Consider the following 17,064-nt stretch of genomic DNA (forward strand, 5'->3'; position numbering starts at 1 on the left):
TTGCTGCAATAAAGATTTTTCATTATCTGCTCAAATGTAGGATAATACTTCAATGAGTAAGTGGGTTTCATTTTGGAGTAGCTCTTTTCTCATGGTTAATTGTAACCAATTATGTGAAACCCGTTTCATATAATTTTCTCACGAATGTTTGATAAAAAAAAACTTTTCTTGAAGCTGAAGTTAAGCCGGAACTCACTGTTCCCAGAGATTTCACTGGATTTACACTAAGAGATGATCAGGTATTGTACTCTCGCATTCCAAGCATTATCAATCTCACTCACGTTTCGATAAGGGAGGCTTTGCTTCATCTAAAAGTAGACAGCCCTGGCGATAACAAAGAAGATTTCTATAATATTTGACCACCATATCTCGTAATACGTTTTTATATCAATGGATAAGGTCGATCTTTGGATCGCCACGTACCGCCCTGCTTTTTTATATTAAGCGAGTATAAACGAGCACGTTTTCGAAATGTTCGTGAGTCCGTTGTGGCCGATTCAAACATCACCCTCATCTTGTGGTTTCTTACGATGAATCATAAGTCCTTAGTAGTTAGGTCTCGGTTGACTTTTCCCTGTTTTTATTGATTGAAGTTAATAAATGAAATGATGTTTATGCTACATGAGGAGTGAAACGATAATAACAGTATATTAATCAATTAGTATATAATGATAATTATAAATCACAAAGGGTGAGCAAGGCTGAATCATTCTTTAATATAGCTAATTGAATACTATTGCCATGTACTCGTAAATAATGCCAAAAAATTTTTAAAATACCCAAGTGGTAGCCTACCTCTGACAGTTTTGTTTCCGCAAAATATTTTCGGATAGCTCGCCGAATAATATACGGGCTGAGAAAATAGCTATCATTATTTTGTTCTGTCATTCTTTGAACCGGCAGTAAGTAAGAAACGTGCAAAACCCGAGTGTGCGTTTTGAAAACTGAAGCGGCAATACGTTACAAGCTCGCCCCCGGGAACAAGTTAAATTGCGCGAGATTCTCGCCGGCGAATTACCGGAATATATATCCGCCTAGCACTCGAAGGCGGCAAATGTACACTAACTGAATGAAACTGTAGTTACATTAGATACCTGCAAAAACATTTGGTTCTACCTCAAAAGTAAAAGTGGATGCGAGTCGAATCAAGGAATGTATTTTTTACTTGGAAAGTCGGCTTTTCTGAAAAAATCTTAGAAGTTAAAAAATAATTCAAAACACGTTATTTTTTGAATGAGCAAAACGCAATTAATTTGCGCATTATGGAATTGGAGTAGTGTTACAAATGCCATTTATCACTCTTATTCTTGAGGTGAAAATTGTACTTAAAATATTTGTCTAAAATATGACTAATTACCTAATAAGATAGGAAAAGTGTGAATTGAGTAGTTTAACTTTTAATAAAGTCGCTAACTATCACATCGAATATGTTCATGAAAGCTTCAAAAATATTGGAATTACTCAAGTTTGCAAAATTCACGTAATTCACAAAATTATTAGTTGTTCACAATCTAGGCTACAATTATCTATGCAAATCCTTTAATTGTATTTACCCCGTCATGAAGCAAGATTCCCAAAAAGTTCTGGACCTGTTTTCGCCTCTGAAACTCGGTATTTTATGTCCTCGCCATTAATAACTTGCATATATGCAAGTAAATATTGCTGAATATTATTGCATATCGGTCGTAAGTAAACATATTTGCTTTAAAAACATAAATCAAGAAAAACATAAATAAATATTGAGTTTTTCAATTGGGTCGCGACAAAAACGTTGTTATTATCGCTGGAGTATTTGTTGTCTGTCGCAATCACATTTAAGCACATCCACTTGTGACACTAGGTACTAGGTACCTACGGCGTGTAAGGACACTCGTTTATATTGCGTTACAGTTTATTTCTTCAACACGTCACAGTCGGGCAGATAAACGCGAATAATCCGCGCGCCAAGCCAGTGCAAAACACATAAAAGCGTGTGCATTCAATATTTAATGTTTAACATGCACATAGTGAGTCGCACATTTATTTTGCCCATCATATTCGTATGCACGCCGCCTTAAAATGCAATAAATAACACGGGGCGAAATGTGAACGTAAGGCATGCCGAATGCCGACATGACACCGGCACAGAGTATGTCCACGAAGCTCTTGAAAGATCGTGTTTGCATGACTCGCCAATGCACGATGGAAAATGACATCGATATGAACAGCACGGGCATGTTGAGAAGCAGGAACAATTGAAATGCTAAGTGAAGTACCACTAGCACATGAGCACACGATCATGAGGAATGGAAATATGCGGATGAGAATGATCTTTAAGTATTTTCAACGTTTTCAAAGTTTTTCAAGAAGTTAGCATGTAAATGATTCACCTGGAACTTGTTGCTTTGCAATTTAAAGATAACTGTGTCACTAATTTGAAAATGGGCGTTTTTGATCATTCAACATTCTAATTTTCATTTAGTTGTTCATTGTTAAATGCTAATACTTAGATTTAATTATTTCGTCCGGGGGTTGACTGAGCAAATGTTACAGGACCTGGTAGGCCCTTAAGAGGACTACAAAGACACACCTTAGCCGAAGAAGTTCTATCGTTAAAACGAGAAAAAGCAGAAAATCTGTGACTTCCACTCCTTTTCCATGGTTAAGGTTTTTGTATTGGAACTGCAAAGTAATAATATATTTTAAATATTCGAAATTCGCTAGCACATTACTTGACTTACGAGTATGCTGCACCATAGGTAAATGCGCAGGCACAAGCCTTAGCTGTTCGTGTTTAAAGTACCACTTTTTGTGTTTCAAAACGGTGGAAAATCTGGAACTTTAAAGGTGGAAGAAGGAAAACGTTGATATTCAACGTACCTATTACTAAACTGACGTTCGCACCATTCCAGCGTAGTCAAAAATAACAAAACTATGGCAAAAAGGTTGTTTTATTTGTTCTTCATTCATTTTTGTTCAATTAACATACTTATCAATAACGGTTTTCTTCTTATTGCACCTACCACTAACATTGTTTTAACTTAAACGTTACAATAATCAGGCAATAATATATATGCAAGTTTATAATTTACTTTAATCAATCCGCGGACCGAATTATAATTTTGAACAAAGAGACATCCTAATCAACATATTCTCAACACATAATTAGGAACATAAAATTATTAAGGGCTATATCATTTAAAACTAAACACATTTATAAATGAGTGTGAAAGTTATATAATACAAACAAAGTAATAATTAAGTAAATGTAAAAAATAGCTTAAATATTTAAGTACAAATTTACCAATAACGACTTAATGCAACAAATTGCAAACGAATGCAAAACTATCATTTTCTTTCTTCGAATGCACGTTTACGATATTCCTATATAACCAAAATGAATTGCAGGTTCGCAATACTCTACTCAGTTTTATACACATTACACTAATATTTGTGTTGCTTTATCTCTTCCAAAGTACGCTTACTTTATATTGTTATTATGGTTCCACCTTATTTATCCTTCCAAATATCGTGTTCATATAATCCCTTGAACTCGACCGCAAGTTCTCAAATCGACATTTGCGGTCCTTCACATAGTATGAACTCGTCAAATGTTTCACCTACTTCTAATATAAAACACTTTTATAATTATACGTACGTCGCAATAATAATTTTTTACTCTCCTAGAAGGGTAGTGAGAGGTTTAGGAACTCTGCGTTTTTCGGCTTCGAAGTTTTATGTTGCTGTTTATATTGCATAAATTTCCGTTTCAATCGCGATTTAAATAAAATATACATTGCTCGCATGTGTCGACGTTTGCAGTTTGAATAACCAACACAATCATTTTCACTCCAAGAAGCCGATTTTCGATTTTCTTTATTTCAATCGAATTTTTATTTCAGAAGGCACCCAGTTCCTCAACAATAGTATATAATATAATCCTCTCATTGCCGATTACATCATCAGTATATAAATCTACAAATATACCCTTTCTTCAAATTTATCTTACTGTGTGTTGCTTACTTGTTGTTTTTTTTTACTTGTGTATGTGTGCAAACATCTAATCGAACATTCAAAGCGGCATTTTTTAATAATTATTTACAGAAGAGTTGTTGTGTCTTGTTGGGCAATCCACAGCAAATAAATATTGTTGAGGAACCGTACTGTTAAATTAGGAACCATTAGTCCGGTTATCTCTTACAAAATACTATTATATTTTGTATCGTAATAAATAACTTCCAGCACGTAAACGTATTGACGTTTTGCAAACATAAAAAACGATTCAAATAAAAATATGTATATGCGTAATGTCTACTAGAAAACAATATTATAATATGGCACCCACAAGATGAATTCGAACATCCCTAAGTATGTCTAAGCTCGTTATTAATCGCCATTTCAGATGTTCTTTGTGCACAAACTGATCGAAATCCAATCACACACACTCAAGAATGTGTTATATTGTTTAATTTCGAAACAATTCGCACTTCAAACAACGCAAATTTCTTACAATCCAATAAAATCGCACTAAAATAAGTTAAAATTACGAAATGAATCAATTTTATGTACAAATACATGCTATGATTAGGGCAAAATTGTAAACTACTAATTAAGTACATATCATATTCCTATAAAAAATGTTTTAACCTAATACCGGTTTCAAGTTTAATTATTTAACATATAATTGCTGTAAGCGAAACGCCACAAAATATAGGAGATCTGATTGTTTTATTTTTAAATGCTATAAACGGCATTCTCTAAAGTTAGGAAGCGTTTATCGAGGTAGACAAAATGTTTGGCCTGTTGTTGATTATATACAAATGAATCAAGTCTTTTCTTACTTCCAGAACAAAAATGTAACGCAAACTATAACACAAATCGTAACCGCAAATGACAACAATGTTTCTATATACAAAAAAAACTGCACCGTAAAATCGTCTTTCTCTGTTCACTTTTTATTCAACTACTCATTGAAGAAGCTACACTATTGCATCTATTTATTATAGTACTTTGCTTTCTTGGTTACCAATTACTAAGTACGGACTTCTATTTGTTTTACTTTTAAAGCGATATATATTAGTATACCATTTGTAATTTTTAGTATACTCGTTTTTAATAGTTTTTTAATCATTATTTGTAACTAGTTTTCTTCTTGTGTAAAATCGGTGCGCCTCTAAATATATATTTATGTTTTACTTTGCTTAATTACTTCTATTTGTATTATCTGTCCATTCGCCTGTCCGCTACGGTTAAAATTTAGTTTCTAAAATAGTATTCTTGTAAATTGGTATACTGTGTTGTAACAATCGTATCGCTCAGATGCTTCATCGTATTAGCGCACTTGCATTTTATCAGTATCCGACTGTCCGTTGCTTCTACATATTAATTTTTTTCAACTTCTTCCAAAGCGCAGTGCGCCGCAAATGCTTAATCATTAATTAACAATGACGTCGACTAATCTAAATTATTATGGAATTTACTATGTATTATTTATTTATGTTTATAAAGTTTCACTAGTCATAAATATTTGGTGACCTGTATCACGCATCCTAACATGTTCACATGTACTTTAGGTCATTCGCAACTTCAACAATGGATTCGCAATAGACATCACTAAACAAAGCAAAACTAGCACTCATTTATACGCTCTAGTTTCGACCATATTCGTAAATGAACAAAACATTGGAATGAGCTAAACAACGCTGCTTGGGTTATTTCACGATTTGTGTCGATATTGAAATTGAAACAAACTTTCGGAAGCATATAGTTAATGTTTGGAAGTACCTTGCTTGAAGAGAAAATATCTTCGTCTACAACTATAACATCTGATTGTGTAATATGACTGTGTGGGGGGATATTGTAAAATACCTGAATTTGTATCACGGATATGTATAACAGTTGTGCTTAGTGAATAAACGTAGAACAAAAATCCCTGAATTGAAGAGTTAATCATAATATAATTACATCTTGAAAATGAAATGCATCACATTTGTACTGAACGTTTAAGTAATACCTGAGAAACTGATATCGCTTCCATTCGTATTGATTGTATTATTATTGTTCACCTAACTATTTAATTGCTTACTTAATATTTGTCCATGGAAGCGTCATACTGCTTGTAGTAAGTACAGGAAGCATCTATCGTAGTCTTCAATATTTTTCTTGAACAACTTAGAAAATGAAGTTGAATGTTGAACTTGATATTGAATGTCTGTCTGGTACACACATATGTAGAAAAATATGATAATTTATTACAACACTATGTCTATTACTCTGTAAGATTTGTTATATTTGTTGTGTTTGTACTAGTGTAATACCTGATTTCGAATAATTTGATTCGATTAAAATACCCGTCAATAAAAACCCGTGTTGGTTGTATCTATGCGAACAAGTCAAAACAAACAAATCACTGGAATGTGCGGCTTGGAGTACACAACACCTCAATAAATCAGTGTTGAATTATTATTTTACGATTGTACTCAACGAAATTCTAGTTTCCTGGCACACATGTCCTATATATTAAGAGTGAAACATATTAGGCAGTTACAATTCGCTACCAAATTCGTTCTGATGTCAAATATCGTCAGTCGCTTTTGTTATCTAATGCGTTACTAGTAAATATCATTACTCAAGTTATTTAATAACTCCAGTATAGCGTTAGCATTGCAAAACCTTGTTAAAACCTGTGTCAACTGTATGATTTATCTTTAGTATTAAACTGTTTCATATCAATATATAAATACCGTATACTATCAGAACCCTTATTGTTTGCATTTTTATCATTTTGCATTAGAATCATAAACTATTTGTTCTTTTGAGGTAGACGGATGGAATTAAAATTAACAGTCGCGACGGCATGAATTCTTCGGTCGCGTTTTGTTCGTATTTTAATATCGTGTAAATATATTTTTTTGTATAGAGTATGTCTGTATAGAGGTAGTTGGATGGAATTAAATGAGTATTCGTTATACTAGACGTATCATATAAATGGCAAGTTCAACTGTTTGCTCTTACGCTAAGATAACACTTACGCTTAGTCAACTACTTATCATTCGCGCGTTTTTTGTCAATTTCTGTGGCAACAAGCAACTGTGGCGTCAAGCAACCAAACTATTCGCTGACTTTTACGGCTTCCGGCTCAGCTTCCTCTTCACTATACTCATCCTCTCCACCGGAAGATTCTCCTTCTTCATTTTCGCGTTCACGATCGCGTTGTTCATGATCACGACGATGATCCCGATCCTTCTCGCGGTTTAATTCTCGGTCATTTTTATTCTCGTCGTGAATGACATCGCCATCACCCCGTCGGATCTCATCCTGTTGTCGTTTTAACATGTAATCACTGGCGGCACCAATTTGTTGTTGCATCTTTTCGAGGAAGTGTTGCTGCGACGCTTTGTCCAAGCCCATGGCGTTTAATTGCGCCAGTTTGGCAGCGTGGACAGCTGCAGCTGCTTGTTCGGACATCATGCCCATCATGCTGCTATTTTCAGTGATGAACTGTAAGTAGGTGTCCAAGATAGCTGACCCTGTTGTGTTCCCTCCGGGTGCGGGTGGTGCTAACGGCGCAGGGTAAGGTTCTTTGGATAAATTGTGCGCTAAAGAGTCCATGCTCTTTGCCGCGATTGCTTGACCTGAGTACATCTTGTGCTTGGAGTGATTGGAGTGAATCAATGGCGGAGACATAGCCATGTCAAAACCGTAGCGATTGTGATGTGATTGCGACGATGTTGTAAGATCCTCAGGATCATTATCACCACATATCGAACTGCCCGCTTCCGAATTGGCGTACATAGTCTTCGCGTCCAACTTGACGTCAGAGCGACGAGGACCTGTGGGAGAAGCGCGAGCCCTCAATTCGGCAGGTGTTATTTTTACTCCGGCTTTTGCCAACAATCTACAAAATATCACTCGTTAGCAGGCAGGTCTTTCAATATAGTCATAAAAATATGAAGGAAAAAATTAAAAGTTTACCTGCTGGCGAGGTCAGGATCAAAGGGTGCTGGCATAGGTAGAACGGGCAAATCCTTCGTGCTAATGCCGCGGTGTTGGCGCGACATGTGCGAGTGAAGGGAGTTGCGCGATTTTGCCACCGTTCCGCACAGCACGCAGCGATAACCCGGACATATCGTGTGTTTATCTTCTAAGTGTGTACGAAGGGTGTGCGCCGAACGATAGATTTTGCCGCATTTCGGACAAGGACGAGGATCCGTCGCTCGCACTCGCATCATGTCCAAGGAGCGTCTTGATACTGTAACATACAAATAGATAAAATCAATAGAGCTGAATGGACAAAGGCCGCCTGCGAAAAGTTTAATGCGATTCTGCTGGGCGAACCTCGAGCCACTATAAACTTTCAAAATAACACTTCGACCGAAAATAAATATCACTTGTTCCGAATTGGGAAGCCGGAATTACTACGCACTCTTAAGAATTTTGGCAATTTATTTATTACTTGAGACAACTAATCACAGCAATATAAAACTATGCTTTGCATTTATTATAATCTTACGTCGTATTAATTGATTTAATGTACATGTTTTGACTTTCTATCTTTGGCTACGAGTAGTTTACACATAGATTTCTAAATGTTGTTATAACATTGATTCAGGAACAAAATGGTTGTTAGTTGGTAATTCTCAACATGGAGAAGCAAAAAGTTAGACGAAAACAGAGAGAGGGAGAGAGAAAGCGCGCAGAGTGAGACAATGAACGAAATCACAATTGGAGCGTTTATTTGCATTCCCCTTTTTGGCTTCACTCTACAATTATCGATTATGCGCGGCTATTTTCGGTGTTACTCTCCCACACTCTATATCATTCCGATATGATACGGAATACAATTCTCCACCCTTCGTCGTTAAGCCCCTAACAAAACGTTATGCGCCTCGCCTCGTATTTGCGTTTGTACTGTAATAAGCGTGATTTCCTTGATTCTGCGCTTTCCACACCACTTTAATATTTATAATGACTTCATGCGATGCAATTCGTCTAACGATTTTCTTGAACCGCACAGCAGGTCATACCAATTCGCTACGGACTTTTTTACATTTGCCATTCTACCACTGAAATGGAACTTTCGATTTTGCCATTTCCCTGTTTACGTCGAAAACATGAAAAATTTCCCGCAATAACATTCATAGTAACTGTATTATCACTATCACTGCGCTAGTGTATAGGATATATCATGTGTTAGTGTCTTTTGTTGGTATGTGAGCTCCCCCGCCAACAGTATCGTTCCCGGAGGGCGGTTGCAGTGTGCGGGTTATCGAATACACACGCGTTCCGCTGACAATGCGCTCTAACAACTATAAAAACGCGCCGCTTTTTACGCATTCTCTGCGCACATCCGCGCCACCTCCGTCCATTTCAGTTGTTTCATCACTTTCCACTGCACGGAGTGTTTAGTGCGCATGTGATTGCGTACAGAGTTCGGATGCAAGAAACTTTTCGCGCAGTCCCGCACGGGACATATGAGGCTGTCGCGCGGGTAGTGCTCGTCAATATGCGCTCGCACCGCATTCAAAGATGGCAGAACGAGGTCGCACAGCGGGCATTCGTATTTGACTTGCGCTTCATTTGTCGGCGACGTGCTGGCGGCAGCAACCATCGCTGGAAGCGGCGAGGGGACGCAAGACGTCCTTGCAGTCGCGGCCGCAGTTCTTGTGCGAGTGCTCCTGGTGGCATCTGGAATGCCAGGTCTCCGCTATAGTTTTACTATCATCGTTTACTCATGTTTTTATGGTATTCATTCATGCACTTTCATATCAATTATCAAATTGGTGGTGGTGGAGAAAAACTTTCGGTTTTCAGCGCACAAACCACTGAGATGGATTTGCATTTCATTAATATTTAACATTTGACATCACCATATGACGCTTCCAACTCGTATTTAGCTTGTTGACTCAGTGACGACATTGAAATATATAACAACTCAAATTTCTAAATTCTAGTATTTTAGCTTTTCCCGAATTCAAACCGTAATTTTTGTGGCATAGGAAAAACGAATAGAGAAATGTATTGTGTTTGCAGATGTAGATATAGAAGTCTGATTATTCAATGCGGTTGTTTGCGCCAACTTTCCTGCGTCTTCGCATTGTTTCGAGACGCGCTAAACTTGCGCTTGGTTTTTACTAGCTCTTCGTCTCTCCCTGTTTTCTTGCGAAACGGACATCTGGATGTGCACGTATCCCCTCCCTTTTTATTGGAAGTGCGTGAGTATTGAAGCAAGAAAAATAAAAGATAGAAGACAGGAATTACGACATTTTTACTTTTCGCCAAAACAAAAATACCAAATCAATATACCGGCCGCCCTTATCGGCAGGAAGAAATAATTGCCTTACATTTCGCTTCTAAAAATAAACAAGCTAGTCCTAAAGTATCATCGATAAGCCCGAAAGAAACGCACCAAAATATAGAAGAATTTAAATTTGCACTAAATATTCGAACGTTTCTAGCGCTGCGGGGCGGAAGAAAACCGTCCATCCATTCCGAGTCGTCCACCCTGATGGCCGGCGGAGTATAAATCAATAGCCGGCCGATGTTGCTTGCAATGCATGCTTACGTGTTCCGCAAACTACTACAACTACATTCGGAAGTTTCCCCCTTCGTCTTACGCGCGTGCAACTTGGTCCACCGCGTGGAGGTTGCGTAACTAGACGCCGCACATCTCACACATGCACGTAAGTAAATACCTTTTACTTTCGCGCATGAGAAAGAGTGAAACGAAAATCGCAATGTACGTATGTCAAACTCGCTCGCACTGCTCCTCCCCGTGATCCCCTGCGTATTGCGCTTACGCCCGGCCGCCGGACCCGCGTGTTCCGATCAATTGCCCGCTCGCAAGAAAGTCCGCCATCGCCCCGGACACGATCAAGCAGAAGGGTCTCTCGGCCATATTGGAGAAAATCGCGCGCCACCGCTGAGAGCTAAGAATGCGAATATTATATCCGGTGGTGGTAGGTTAATTACGAACGCAACAAGATGCGCATGGCCGACGGGTTTTGACGAGGGCCTCGTTACGTTTCCCCATTACCATTGCTACCTTTGTCGCCAAATTATGTTAAATATTTGAAAATTTCATCCCTCGCGCCCCGAGATTTTGACTGAATCCAAAACCGTCCTCCCGACACCTTCGTACCCTCCGACGCCGGGGCGCGCCTACGTCTAGTGAATAAATCACTTCCATATTTGAATATTCCATTGGGGGTTGATGTTTTCAAATCATCGATTACTTGTCAGCGAGATAAATTTTCGAAATGGGTCCGAGTTGCTTAACACCCTCTTGCATTATGTAATGTGTGCGGCTGAATTTTAAACTTGATAATACCGCAAATCAGAAATAACAAAAGAATACTTTTTCAATTTTGGTTGCTGTACGATGATGAATCTTATTTTTGCCAAATGGTAGGCAAAGAAAAAGTAATATATAGATGGGTGATACCGTCATCTACGCAAAGTGTCACTTAAATTGACACGTGGACATTGGCCCTACGCGTCCTTGTGAAACTTGTATGCGACCCGGGAATAAATTGTTCAAGGATGACACTTTAACATAACACCCATCAGAGAATAAGAAGCACACTACTACAACTAGTGATACGGCGTATTTCAATATCACAATTTAATTACTTTCTCGTATTGTGTGACTGGTGACACAAAGATTAATGCATATTGGGATAACACTTACCGAAACTATCTGGACTATTGTGCATACCGGAAGGTCCAGGCAGTAATCCCGGCAGTCCTATAAAAATGCACATAATTAATAGTCGCAAGTGCTCACAATCGTTTGTAGAATTATCGCGATAAAGTTATTTATCTTGCGTAATGAGAAATCAAGATTACGCGAACAGTGGTAGACTTGCCTTGCAGGCCTAACAAGGCGCCGGGAAACGTCGGCGTCCGCTGATCCATAAGTCCCCCGTTGGTGCCGTAAGGATTATGGTCGTCCATCATGTCGCGATAGTCGGAGGGTTCAGTCTTTGGGGTGACGCGCTCGTCCCGTTCGTCGCGCTCGTGGTCGCTCATCGCCGTATCGCTACTATTGCTATCTTCGCCAGTCGATTGCGCCTGCAGGGACGAATCCGAATTGCCCTTGTTGCGCTCCTGCAAATGAATAAAAACAAGTGTCACACAAAGCAGCTAGTCAAGAATGCAAACTCTATGCCAATTGGCACATACATTGGTGGTGTGTAATGTTGGACCGCCTTCAAGTGCTTGTCCCAGGAGGGACTCCGGCATGTCTTCGTCATTGTGGCCGTTGCCGGTGCGCCTGGACGGACTGCGCGCCCGCTCCGAGGAGTAGGAACGATTGTTGTGTTGATCACGATCACCGCCTCGCGATCGCTTCGCTGGTGGTGGCGACAAACCTGTGGTTTCTCGCTCCCTGATAAGGTCCCGATCGTTACCCCATGGCAAGGATGTCGTCGTGTTCTGTGCGCAAACATTCACCAAATAAATAATTGCGATTGCACAGTGGATTACAAACAAAGCATTCTAATCTCTTGGATTAAATAATCGATAAATCATCTACATTTACGAATATGAATGTAGCGAGAATGTATACCTATTACGCTGTTGAAATGCATTCATTCCGTGTGAAATTTAATACGTATAAACATACAATACTTACAGCTGATATTTTTTGTTCGGCGGCGGTTAACTTTTGGCCTGGCGTGCCTCCGGCGCCAACGTCTGCCAGCCCTCGCACTTGCAGCATTTGCGCCGTCTTTAAAAAGTCTGTGAGTTGCTCTTGCCCAATGTGTACTTCCCCATTATACATAAACCTAAATACAAAATATTGCATTATATTACATTTTAGCGTGACAAAAAGTTTTGTCAGTTAGTGAATCACAAAGCACCGTTTTTGACATTCGTAAGTCGAATTTCAAGTAGTCTGTAGTGAAACAAAACACCAGACGTTCAATGAACACACCATATAATGAGTAATAATAAATACGCGGTATTCGAAGGCGGGTTTGTTTTTCGATATAAATGTTTACTTCTACTTCGTGCCGAATTCGTATTAATTATTCGCAACTAAATGAAAACAAAAACGAATTGTTTTTCTGCGCTTAAATAATGACCGGTTCAAAAAGTTATGCACGCAAAAATTGCACACCTGCACAAGTTTGGTTATCGAGAATCTCGGATGGACAAAATTAGTCTTTTTTTCTGCCGTGTTAATTGGAAAAAATGATTGATTACCCGCAATGTGTTATGTGGATAATTTAGATACTAACCGCAGCAAACTCTCCATGTCCTTTTGCTGGACATCGCGTAGTATTACGATGGGATGCTGGCACGGATTGGCTTTCAGCAGCCGCCGGAAATACGGACTGCAGGCAGAGAGTACAACCTTATGCGCGGTGAATGAACAGCCGTCGCATGCAAGCGTCACGTCGACGAAGTCCTCCTCGTCCCGCAGGTGGCGAAACGAGGATAAGATGGACGAGTGGAAATCGTTCCATCGCAGCGAATACTGCTGCTCCGGGGAGGTGTCGCCCCCCATTGGGCACAACGAAGGTGCAATCTCTACACCAATGGTTAAGCCGTTGTCGGAACACCGCGGGGACGAAATGCAAGATGCTGTCCCTTTTGCCGCCTCCCAGGACGTCAAATGCCTCAATGCGTCAATCTGCAAACAAATCGTCATCGTCTTAAAAATTACAACAAATATAATAAAACAAAACATACAAAAAATACACTCGTCGCGCTCTATCGAGCTATTTGGAACAAACAATAATAAATAAAACTATAATTATGTTCCATAATCCATAAATTTCGTACTGTCTGGTATCTAATTAAAAATTAATTTGGACTTCAATGCACGCGCTGCCGCAAGAATATCCATGGAGCAATAATTACTCATTGTCTATTTATATAATATGAATGTATGAACGCTGCCACTTATAATTAGTATTAAGCTGCAGACGATTTTACATTGCTGAACATTTCACGGTCAAACTGGACGACATCCGACGAATTATTAGATTAATGCAAACCAGCCAAACGAATTCAAACACTTAAGCCATAAATTATTGATAATCTAACATCTAATTCCTGTAACTAATTTTTGCGAGACCGGTCGCCAGATGTCACCAGACGCAAAATAATAGTCCCGAGACAAAACCACATGATTTTTTTCGTATGCGACAAATGTCGAATATGAATCGCCGCTAGATTAGTAATTAGCATTAATAGTTTAAATAGCAGCAGTTTGGCCCGGACCAACTTGTGAATGCATGTGTGCGTGTGTGTGTGTTGTCTTGGCTCGATTTATTGCGAATACAATTCGTGCTTCAAATCGAGCCGCCATGCGCATTGAACAAGGATATCGCGGCTAAGACGTAATAGAAATCTCGCAAACAACTCCCATTTATAATCAATGCCAAATCGATAAATATGCGAAACACACAAGAATTAACACTAAAACATTTAAATCAACGTATTTTCGTATGATTCGAATGTACCGAGTATAATTATACTGGATTGAATTGGAAGGCGCATACAAATTCGTGTGTGTCGTTGGCGAATTTGTCGTCCACATAAAATAAAGTCGGTCGGCGTGGATATAATTTCGATTGAAATAAATACATTTTGCGAATGTTCGAAATAAGTTTTTTTTCCTGCGTTTTGTGATTATAAATTATTTATGAACGTGTAACCTTTTAAAAATAGAAAGCGTCGCGTTAATTTTCGGCGTTTACTTCGGGTCCGATTAATTTATTTTTTTTATAAAATATTCTTTTTTTAAGATTTCAATTTAACTTTTAATTAAGGGCGACAACATTGGTAATAATTATGTTATGTATATTGTATTTTTGGTGCGCATTTCTGTTTTCATTCCTAGTCTACCATTTTTGTTCGCCATGTGCAAAACAAACGTAACCTATAAAAACGGAATGTATTTTTGGCTGCATATATCAACACGAAAAGTGATGAAAAAATATTTTTCGTTGTTTTCCAACAATTTGCAACTATTGCGAGCGTTTGGTGTGATTGTCAGAGAGTCAAAAACGTGCGGGCGAGTACCGAGTAGTGGTTGATGTACGTACATAAGGAAGCAATATTATGTATAAAATCAATAATCGTACGGGCATTCGTACTATGCTCTTGCTCGCCTAGCCGTCCCCGCAGCCAAAACCGAACCGATTCGATGTCCCCCTTGCCGCGCGCACCAGCATTTCCCGACAGTGGCGGCGGCAAAATTATGTACATAGCAGCGCGCGCGCCGCCTGCCGAAAAATTAGTAACCGGACAATAGCGCAATGGCCAAAAATTGGAGGGATATGCGCAAAAATAGTGAAAAACCACTGGCGTGCGCGTACCACGCGCGTTTACGCTCTCGGCAGGGCAACAAGGACGAATGCGGGCATACCGCCGACGAGTACAAGCGGGACGAACAGCGGCAGAAAGCAAGGAGCGCGAACGGAAAACTTGCAAGCGTTTGTGCGCAATACACAGCGCGGGACCTACACACTACCACTAGCACGGCTGCCGCCACTGCCACCGAGACGAAAGCATGGCACACAACAATTGGGAAATGAAAGCACAAGTGCTGCCCCATACCAAGCCACGCTTGATATCCTCGACTCGCGCAGCACACACAATACACACACAGCACACCGATAACGCAGACGTCGTCGAAGGATATTCGATAGTATTATAAGGGGATTGCCCCGAATACGCGCGGCAGCAGCGGTGGCGGCGTGTGTGTGCGCGGTTGTATTCTCTGCGCGCGTACGAAAAGGACATTACTTGTAAACTTGCGAGAGAGGAGAAGTGTTTGTGTATGGCATGGCTGGTGTTGTGCCGCCGCCGTCGCCGCCGTCGATGTGAATGTATTCGTGTGCGTGCGGCCTGTGCAAAGAACGCAAAGAAAAAAGTCTATTTCTGATTGGTTCCCAATAATTGCAAAATCAATACGACGTAATGCAATTTAATTGATCTAACATTAAATGAACCAAACATCAAACCATCCCCCATTCGCCATTTTTATTGGTGCAAATAAATGTATAAACACACACAACTCACACACACGCGCGCGCATACACAACAATACAAAATAAATTGTTATTTATGTGTAACTAAACAAAACAATCAAATAAAAGTTCGGTTTTGATTTGCAGGCAATTAATTTTTATGGTCTTATTGTTGTTTATTCCCTAATTAATTTTTAAATATTTGCAAAAATTGAATTCACTTACGTTCGAAAATGTTTCCCTCGTATATGTATAAACAATAGAAGATGTACGAATGATTTGTTGAGAAAATATAAACAATTAGAAAGTCACCATCGATAAACGCATTATTTCGTAACAAATTCGTATCACACTAATCACAGAACATTATTTAATCCTTAAACAATTGCACAGCAACAAGGCCGCCTCCACTGAGCACATTCTCCGCGAACACATGTCCCTTTTATTTATTGGTAACACGAATTCATTCACCGCGCGTTTTTTGCGGGTTTCTCGTAAAAGAAAAAAAAAACACGCGCGCGCGTTGACGAGTCACACAACTTTCCGAAAATAAACCAAACCACCACCGATCCACACGCACTTTACAACTAGACTAAGAGTTGATATTATTTTTCACGCCGGCGTGCACCTGTTTTGCGATGCGAAGAGTGGCACTAGCACAGCAACGGCGTGCTGAAAACGTGCCCCCGCAGTAGGACGAAATGCGATTTACTACCGCGCGGAGATCTTCGGTCCGACTGCAAGAAGCGCGGCGCGAAGCTCCCTACTTTTGGGTAGGTGTCGGATAGTGCGCGCGCGGTGCGTCGGTAGTGTGTGGCGTGCCGTGCTGAGTGCCGAGGTAGTATAAGCGTACAGCGTACGACTGACCCGATCTTCGGGCGCTCTGCGCTCACGAAGCACACGCACGCAGTGAGGCCGGGCGTCTAACCGGACCGGCTGACAGCGAATAACAATTGCAATTGTTCGGTGCGGTGCGGCCGCGTCGCCTCCGCCGTGCGCGCTCTCGCTGCTGCTGCTGTGCTTCACTTTGCGCTCCGCTCGGCGCGCACTGGCAGCGCGAAACCGAATTTCGTCATCGGCGTGCACCACCATGTGCGCA

At 39.9% G+C, this 17,064-nt stretch overlaps 1 protein-coding gene across 1 annotated transcript; it reads right to left on the reverse strand.

Annotated features, from left to right (window-relative positions):
- Nucleotides 1-2,912: 2,912 nt before the first annotated feature.
- Nucleotides 2,913-16,923, reverse strand: LOC135795880 (protein abrupt-like). Its single transcript, XM_065307676.1, has 8 exons — nt 16,191-16,923; nt 13,224-13,618; nt 12,614-12,767; nt 12,163-12,414; nt 11,847-12,087; nt 11,669-11,725; nt 7,954-8,230; nt 2,913-7,876 (listed from the first exon to the last, which is right to left on the reverse strand). Exons 2-8 carry the CDS (start codon nt 13,490-13,492, stop codon nt 7,090-7,092), a joined length of 2,037 nt encoding a protein of 678 aa, XP_065163748.1. The 5' UTR covers nt 13,493-13,618; nt 16,191-16,923; the 3' UTR covers nt 2,913-7,089.
- Nucleotides 16,924-17,064: the final 141 nt, after the last annotated feature.

Source organism: Atheta coriaria, unplaced genomic scaffold (assembly GCF_025399875.1).
Source record: "Atheta coriaria isolate IRGN ID8LTWV9N9 unplaced genomic scaffold, Caltech_Dcor_3.1 hic_scaffold_7_pilon, whole genome shotgun sequence".
Lineage (NCBI taxonomy): Eukaryota > Metazoa > Arthropoda > Insecta > Coleoptera > Staphylinidae > Dalotia > Dalotia coriaria.